We start from the raw sequence: 8,591 nt of genomic DNA on the forward strand, positions 1-8,591 counted from the left end.
GATGCCCTGCTCTCTAGAGGTGTTGCTCCTGCCTGTCTGCCCTCCATAGCCACTGTCTCCCCTTCATTATGTCTCTCTCCTGGCTGCTGCTCCATCAGTGTTTCCCCTCCTCCTCCCATCCCGCTGGCCTGGCAGCCCACAGGGATTCAGTTTTCCATGCTGGTTTACTAGTGAAAATCAAAGGGTCTGAGTCAGGCCCTCTTGGTGCTGAAGCAGATCTGTAAGTTGGGAGTGTTCCTCTGAAGACATCTGAGAGGGTTGTGTATGTGGATCACCATTTGGTGTCCTCTCTGCCTCAGAAAATTATTCATTCAGGTGTGAAATCCATCTGTGCCTTATGTTGTGTGTATTTGTGTGCATTTCACTTCCCATATGACACGTATGTTTTATCATACTTGGCTCCAATGCTCTTAATCTGCAGAAAATGCCAAAGACTTGCCCACGTTCTGCTCTTCCCTGCTGTCTTACCTCGACAGACGCCTGATGATACTCGCTTCGCAAGCTGTTTGTAGACCTCCGTAAAATCTCTCTCCTCTTTTATCAGGTGTGGTATTTATGGCTGGCAATGTTTATGCTGTCGGGGGCTTTAACGGATCTTTAAGGGTACGGACGGTTGATGTGTACGATGGCGTGAAGGACCAGTGGACGTCCATAGCCAGCATGCAGGAAAGACGAAGCACTTTAGGCGCAGCTGTGCTCAATGATCTCCTGTATGCAGTGGGCGGCTTTGATGGCAGCACCGGTAGGTGACTGAGCAAAAACCAGGCAGTGCCTGACCCAAAAAAATGTTTTCAGAGACCCCTGCAAAGACTGCAGAGCTTTAGTGAGGTTCCTGCGTCCTTCCTCTATGATTTTGTAGAGAAAGAGCCAGAGATTGGGTTTACTGCATGTTGTAACTGACCACATGCACATTATGACCCATCAGTAATTGCAGAGTGTCTCACTATCAGCTAGTGATGAGTACAATGCGACAGGGTCTGGGGGAATTTTTAAACCTTTGCAAGGACATTTTGTAATGCTTGAAAGGATGTGGGACTTTTGGGCTTGGAATCTGGACTCTGCTCCTCCTTGGTGTCCCCAGCACATTGGAGGGGGACAGCAGTCCCAGGGCAGAAGCCATGGGGTAACAATTTTTCCAGCTGCTGAAGAAGTGGCATTGACATGCTGGCCCCAGCCTGAAAGGCAAGGGACTAGAAAATTGGGTTGCAGGAGTGTGGGGGGAATTACGGGCTTGGGAGGAGGTGGAAGGCAGATGAAAGTGCAACACCAATCTTTTTTTCTTCTCTTTTTTTTTAATTAGAAAACCTGTGTATCCCCTTTTTAACTAGGTCTGGCATCAGTTGAGGCCTATAGCTATAAAACCAATGAGTGGTTTTTTGTGGCTCCCATGAACACAAGAAGAAGCAGTGTTGGAGTTGGAGTTGTGGAGGGTAAGAAAATCAGTAGCCATTTCCATCAAGCAAATGTTACTGTGTCAAACAGAAGCCTGAATGGTTAAGTGCAATAGGAGGAACTGCAGGAACTGTTCTCTAGACTATCTTTAGTTGGTAAAGATTTATGTTATATGGCGTAATCGCTGCAGCTTTTTCTAGTCTCCTCTTTATCTTAGTGAAAAATCAGGTGTAGCTTTCCAAGAGCCTCAGGCCCATATCAGAGCAGCCCATGCCTCCTGTGAATGCTATTAGGTGTGTGCAGGTGTCTTTGAATCCTTATTCTTCCTGGGCTGCTTCTGGCCGATGAAAGCAAATGGTATTGTGCGGTGTTGCCATCAGCAGACATTGCGTGGATGGAGTACCCATCACAGAAGATCTGCTCGGCGAGAGAAACAGGAGCATAGTTCATCCCGCAGCCCCAAGCTGATGGTTTGACAGGAATACTAAAACCTGTGTTTATTGACATCAGGCCTGCCGGCACACACGGCGTGATTTGCTCTGGTTCGTAAATGAGCAGGGACTGACGACAGCAAACGCTGGTGCTGCGGCAGCGTGGGAGCGAGGCAGGCGAGGTGGGTGGAGAGGGTGCTCGGAGCGATCGCGGTGGCTGTTGGCACCTATGTGTCAGCACCAAACTCAAGTGAGCTGGAACTGAGCATCTTGGTTTGGATCCAGGAGAAAGAACGGCTTGACTAGGAACCTTTTCTTCCTTTAGCAAAATCAATTCTGAAGCAAGTGAAAGGTTTTATTTGACCTTGTCTTTAGCGTGGTGTAGCAGTTTCTAATTAGTACAGTGCGGAGCAGCCGCTGGCACAAGCCTTGTTATAAACCGCGCTTTGAAGTGGCTTGGTTTGACCTGTGTGCACGGGAGATACATGAAATGTGTTTATGTATGTGAAATGTGTTTATGTGAGAAGAGGGAGGGAGATAAAGTCAGAATAAATAATGGTGGTTGTGCTGAATTTGCATATTTCAGAAGCATCTCCTTCAAAATTGGCTGTGCTTGTGAAGTGCTGGGCTGCTGGTAGTCAGTGGGATTTGCTGAAGTGGGTCAGTCATTTGAATGTGGAACAAATATTAAGTACGTACCCGAGAGATGCATTTCTATGGATAGGTTTTCTACTGGAGACATATGAAATCCTTTTCCTTTGCTTTGTTTGAGAAGTGCAGATAAGTGTTGCACATGTTGGAGTCCACGATAAAAAAAATAAAATAAAATGAGGGCATGTGATGGGGAAGAAGAGCTCATCATATTGGTGTAGGGAGCAAGCTGCAGCCTGCAGTTAATCCACAGTGTTCATCTGAATGTGATGAAGATTGATCTGATGTCTGTGGGTACTGAAAATATCTAGTAATTGATGCCAGCCAGGGGACTTTATCTTGTCTTGCTCTGTCCGGCACTCTTGCCTTGATTCATTGACTAACACCAGAACCAACAGCGCGAATAAGAGTTCGGAATGTTTATAGAGACAGGAAGATGCAGAAGGAGCGCAGTTGTAAACCTGATCCTTGCAAACCTCTCCTAATGATCACAGCCTGAGGAAGGTATGAGTGGAGCTGAGGGGGAGAACAGGGGTCAGAGGCAGGACCATGAGAAAGAAAAGAGCTGGCCTGTTCTTTGAGCCTTGCCAACATCAAGGAAACAGGAGGATGGAAAAAGACTGAGAGTATAGATAACTGCTGGTGGGAGTCTTGTGATAAAGAATTGCATAGCTCATTTGTGGCCAGGCTCTGCTGTTATGGACTGAAAATTGGTCTTATTCATGGGTTTTGTCCAAAAATTTGGGTTAGAATTTTCCTGCATATTTGTTGAACTTTATTAATGGTTGGTTGTTGCAATGTCTAGGAGGCCTGGTCTAGAACCAGAACGCCTTTGTGCTAGGTGATCTAGTAAAGAAACACAAAGAAGCCCTCTCTGCCTAGAGAGTTTACTGCCTAAATGCAAAATGAGCTGATAGATGATACAGGGAGATAAGGAGAGATTATCAGTCAGGTCTGTGAACGCGGTGGAGCATTAGCCTTGTTTCATGTATGGTGTAGTCCTGTGACATCTGACTGTGTTTTTCCAGTCTCTCTAGGTGTATGCTGTCCAGCTTTGAGTTGAGGCAGGGAGGGACAGATATACCATGCTGTGAGGGTCTCCTGTGGTATCTTCTGTGTTGTGATCACTTGGTGTGAGTGAGCAGGCTGGCCTCAGCTGTGCTAGCAGCATTGGTTTGTTTTGATTTGGCCCAGGTTCTTCAAAACCAGGTCTAGGTTTCCATGCAGGTATTATATTAACATAAGAGGCTATTGCATATTTATTGCTCATGTGATATTGTAATTAATGTACAGTATTGACCTTTGACAGCACATTTTGCCTTGTGGCATCTGAACAGGAGGAAACAATCGGCAGAACGTGCTTTGATGTTACCTCTTCTCCTGGGCCAACAAGTCATTTGGAAAACCCTCTGGGCTTTTGGCTTTTCATTAAGCTGTTGTGTCGTGTATTACCTTGTCTTAGTTGACAGCTTTAACAGCTTTAAAAACAATCCTGCCTGTCTGCGAGTTTCCTTCGCATCCTTTTGGTAGGATTTTCCCCAGACATCCCAGCAGGTTTAGGCACATCTCCCAAGGCCTCCCTCAGCCGGGGTCTGTCCTTACCTGGGGCCGTCAGGCGTGATGGTAACGTAAATCAGTCGTAGCCGTAATGCTGATGCCAACGTGTGTCTCTTCTAGGTAAGCTCTATGCTGTGGGGGGTTACGATGGAGCGTCCCGTCAGTGCCTTAGTACCGTCGAGCAGTATAACCCAGCCACGAACGAGTGGACCTATGTAGCCGACATGAGCACTCGACGCAGCGGTGCAGGTACTGGCTCCGAGATGTGTTCTTAAGAGTGGATGATCGCTAGGTTCTCCTCTGCTCACGGAAAGGAAGGAGAAGTGTGTTTTGGCATTGCCTGGCTGGCAAGTGCAACCTGTTATTTTCCCCTTCTTCCCATGAGGGGAGAAACCGTAATTGCTTGGAAGCTCTCAGCAGCTCTCCTGACTTTGTTAAAATCTGCCAATTTGAAATTAATTTCTGGGTTAATGAAATAACGTTCAGTGTTTCTAAGTAGCCTTGCTAACAGATGCATCTCACTTGTAAGCAAAGAGTTATCTTTCCAAATCACCAGCTGCAGGCTCAGCCGGGGACTGGAAAGCCAAGCTGCGTTCTCCTTCTCTCCTATCATTTGGGGGTTGTCAGATGGATTTTCTGTTTGGATCTTCTCTGCAAGCATCCAGTGGGTGCTTTGCAGCACAAAGCACATCTGCACTGGGTGATGTGCAGACCAAGTCAAAGTAACAAAATTCATCTCAGATTGCCCCTGCTAAGCTAGATTTTAGTGTACCTTTTGCTGGCAAGAGTTGGTGATCTGGAGGATTAGAGGAAAGGACATGTTAAAAAGGGATTATATTCTAGTCTTGATGGTTTCTGACTTACTGTGTGATGTTAGGCCAGGTAGGCACTTGTCCTCTCCGTGGCTGTTCCTCTCTGAAAGGGATAAAAGCTCTTATTCATTGCATTTAAAATCATCTTCAGATGAAAGGGAACGTGTCCGTATTGGTCCTATTGCTCAGTGTGTGCAGTGGGTCCTCCCTGATGTCAAACTGTGCAGTTCTTGCTTTACAACAGCCACAGTGGCAGTTACCAGAGGTAGCCAAGCCCAGGGGCTGCCCTTTGCGTGCGGGCTGAAATAACCCTGCAGGTTAAGCTGCCGTGGGAATTTCATTCGGAACTGGGTGGTCGGGAGACTGCTCTCTACACACCATCTTTCTTTCCTTGCTCTAATACCTTTCCATAACTCCAGGTGAAGTAGGTATGGTCACACACTGTTGGCTTGAATTCAGTTGAAGAGGTTTTTAGTATCTGCTTGATGCTTAAACCTAGCCCAATGCAACCTTATAGAACAGAACGAGTATCTCGCGTTGTTGGCAGCATGTTGAAACACAGCAAAACAGTTTGTGCCTGTAGTGAGATGGATTTTAGTGAGTCATCTTTGTTTGAAACACTCTGCTCTGAGCACTGCTTTGCAAGTACATCTCCATGTGGCAAGTCCAGTATTAGGAATGCTCTTGCTTGCCTGCCAAATAGCCTTGCAATTTTCTGTTCCCAACCTGAAAGCTGAGCTCCTCAAGTTCTGGTTGTCACCCAGGTGCCCCTCCAGCAGGCACCGGGGAAGGGACTGGCCGGTGCCACTCATCACAAGTGGTGCTGCAGCATGATCTATCGTACAGCTCCATAAATGAAACCATGCTCAGAGCTGCCGGCATTGCCGTCCCGATGCTGACATCTAGCGGAGGTGAGGACGGGTGTCCCCAAGTCCCCGGGGTGACCCCAATCCAGGCAGTGGGGCTGTGTGGATGTGCGGGCGCTGGCAGTCCTGGGTTTGCTGGGCTTTCCCCTCCTGGCAGGGACGTCCCATCCATGTGTGCCCTGTTTTGCCGCACAGGGAGGCAGTTTTAGATGGAGAAGCCTTAGAATGTTTCCGACTCTTTTACTCTCCTACTTGCTTAAATTAGTCTACTAATTAAATTATTTCTTAAAAGTGTAAAATTTTTGCTTAACAGCTGAGTATAGTCAAATGCTAAGGTGCTGCAAACCCAGGCTGCTGGGCTCAGATGCAGTAGGCTTTCCTCACCAGTTAAATGCGTTCCCATTCCCCAGTCAACTGGGAGGCGCCAGCTCTGGGGCCAGGATGTATACTGGGACGTGTTCTGCTCTTCTTAGATGGTGCACGTTGGAGTACCTCAACCAGACTGAGAATTTCACCCAGTAAGGTGGATATTTATGGCAGTTAGACATTAATTACCAGTGTTTTCCAGAGATGAACCATGAATCCCGATGTCATGTTGGGATTTCAACACCTCTTGATGCAGTGGGAGACGGCTGGTCAAAGTCAAACCCAGCAGCAGCAAGTTAAGAAAATCTGGAGAAGAGAGAGGTGATGGTGGTAGACATGCCGGCAGCATTCCTGTCCCCCAAATGGTGGTGTGCCTGCTGGAGTTTTAATTCATCAGCCAGTCTCAGTTAGGTGCTGGCCTGTTTTTGGGTGAGAGGGAGTAATAATGCTCAGATGTTTTCCCTCCCTGCCTTGTGTTGTCGTCCTGCAGGTGGAGCACAGCGGCTGCTGTGGTCGGTGCTCCTGCTGACCATGGCAAGACTCGGAGCAATGTGACACATCGCATTTTTGGGATGTGACACACCACCAGGAGGTGTTCCCGCAGCACGGGAGCTGCCGAGCCCGAATGGTGCCTGCTCTCTGGCTCACCATGGCAGCGCTGCTCCTGTGCTCTCCTTTCCCTGTGCTGCACGTGGCAAACAGGAAAGGTATTTGCACAGGGGCCAACTTGAAAACCCATCAGTTTTACGCTGGCAGGGCCCCTCTCCTCCCTGTGCACGCCTTTCCGGCTCTGTGCCTTTCCCTCGGTCGTCAGCACGAGTCCATCTTCAGGGCACGAGGGCCGTCCTGCTGGTAAATGCTCGTGGTTGAAATGATGGAATTCAGATCTATGTTTCTGTTTTACTAACATCCCACCTTGTTAATTTTAATAGAGGCCTTTGAACCTATTAACGAAGATACGTTGCTGGAAGTTTTAACTCTCACGGATTGGTGAACATTTTAATTAATTGATTTACTTCATATTAGGCAGAAGCACCCTTCAGATCCCTATCATTCCCAGAGATTGAGCCAGGGGCTTGCAAAAGTGGCTGGGAAGGTGGCCTTGGAGGCACCTTGTCTGTGCAAGTGCTGCTGCCGTGTTTGGGGGTGGGAGTGGTGGGAGAGGAACCCAGTGGCAACCGCAACAACTGGAGACAGTAAGTTGCTGAGAAGAGGAAGAGTGTCCAAGGGATGAAGCCATGTGGCACAAAGGCAACAGGAAAAGCAAAAATAAAGCTCTTGGAAGTGGGAATCAAGCTAAAAGCAAAGGGTCCTGTGGCAGAAAAGATAAGGCAGATAGGGACAAGGTGGGGTGGGATGCAGCAGTCAGGGAGGTAAAGGGAAGAGAGGACAAGTCAGTCCAAAGAGATTGAATAAAGGCAGACGAATGTCGTGGGACTAGACTACTGATCTCAGATAGACCGAGATCTACCTGAGAAGGGGCACAGCCCTGAAAGATAGGACATCTGCCAGGCGTTACTGTGCAGGTCTGCTGTAGTGTCACGTGGTGGTTGGATGGAGACTTGACTATGTCCCAGGTGATCTTGAGGCACATGTGGCCCATGTTTTGGAAATGCCTTGGAGAGGCCAAGGCAATACCCAGTAGAAGACCCAGGGACATGCAACCCTTTCCCCTGGATGTTTGGCTAACGCTGGGCTCTGTTTGGCAGGTGTCGGTGTTCTGAGTGGGCTGCTGTATGCTACGGGGGGGCACGATGGTCCCTTAGTAAGGAAGAGTGTGGAAGTCTATGATCCAGGAACAAACACCTGGAAGCAAGTAGCAGACATGAATATGTGTAGAAGAAATGCAGGTAACCACAATAAGCCTTTCTGTGGTGTTTGGTTGCAGTTGTCTGTGTGTTTTTAATGCTGCGGCTAATGTGCTAGTGATGTAAGTGATCAATATTGTAAGAAAGTGATAAAAATGGAAGATGAGGTATCTGCTTGGGAATGAATTGGAACGTGGCAGATGACGTGTCATGGGGGATGAGTTAGCCCATGTCTAACCATCTGTGCTCTGCTTTGAGGTGTGTGTGCAGTGAATGGCCTCCTCTACGTGGTGGGAGGAGATGATGGTTCCTGTAATTTGGCCTCGGTGGAATACTACAACCCCATCACGGACAAGTGGACATTATTACCAACCAGCATGAGCACGGGGAGAAGTTACGCAGGTATATAGTCAGTGGGAGAGCTGGCAACAGCTGGGGTCATTCATAAACTTAGAGGGCTCTGCCTCCTGAAGCTTTAATCTTATATTTTTGTATATTTTATGTGGCTTTCAGTAGAGGAACCTGTCACAGAATTAGTAGACACCTCTCTCTCTGCTAGCCCGTTGCTGGTCTTTGGCTTAGCAGGGTGATCTTAGCCACATCGCAAGCCAAGAGTTTCTCCTATGATAACTGTGTCTGTCTGTCCATTCTTACAACAGGTGTGGCTGTGATTCACAAACCGTTGTGACACATGGTCAAGCCAATGCG

General features: G+C 47.9%; 1 protein-coding gene across 1 annotated transcript in view; it reads left to right on the forward strand.

Moving 5' to 3' along the window:
- Positions 1 to 8,591, forward strand: part of KLHL3 (kelch-like family member 3) — a 41,912-nt gene that overhangs the window by 29,041 nt on the left and 4,280 nt on the right. Inside the window, exons 9-14 of the mRNA XM_009322694.1 lie at positions 545 to 742; positions 1,329 to 1,430; positions 4,152 to 4,280; positions 7,785 to 7,925; positions 8,142 to 8,285; positions 8,543 to 8,591. The exon at positions 8,543 to 8,591 is cut by the window's right edge and continues 4,280 nt beyond it. Of these exons, the coding sequence (XP_009320969.1) occupies positions 545 to 742; positions 1,329 to 1,430; positions 4,152 to 4,280; positions 7,785 to 7,925; positions 8,142 to 8,285; positions 8,543 to 8,571 (743 nt within the window). The 3' untranslated portion in view covers positions 8,572 to 8,591. The remainder of the gene's footprint in view (positions 1 to 544; positions 743 to 1,328; positions 1,431 to 4,151; positions 4,281 to 7,784; positions 7,926 to 8,141; positions 8,286 to 8,542) is intronic.

This window comes from Pygoscelis adeliae, unplaced genomic scaffold (genome assembly GCF_000699105.1).
Source record: "Pygoscelis adeliae isolate BGI_AS28 unplaced genomic scaffold, ASM69910v1 Scaffold34, whole genome shotgun sequence".
Taxonomy (NCBI): Eukaryota; Metazoa; Chordata; class Aves; order Sphenisciformes; family Spheniscidae; genus Pygoscelis; species Pygoscelis adeliae.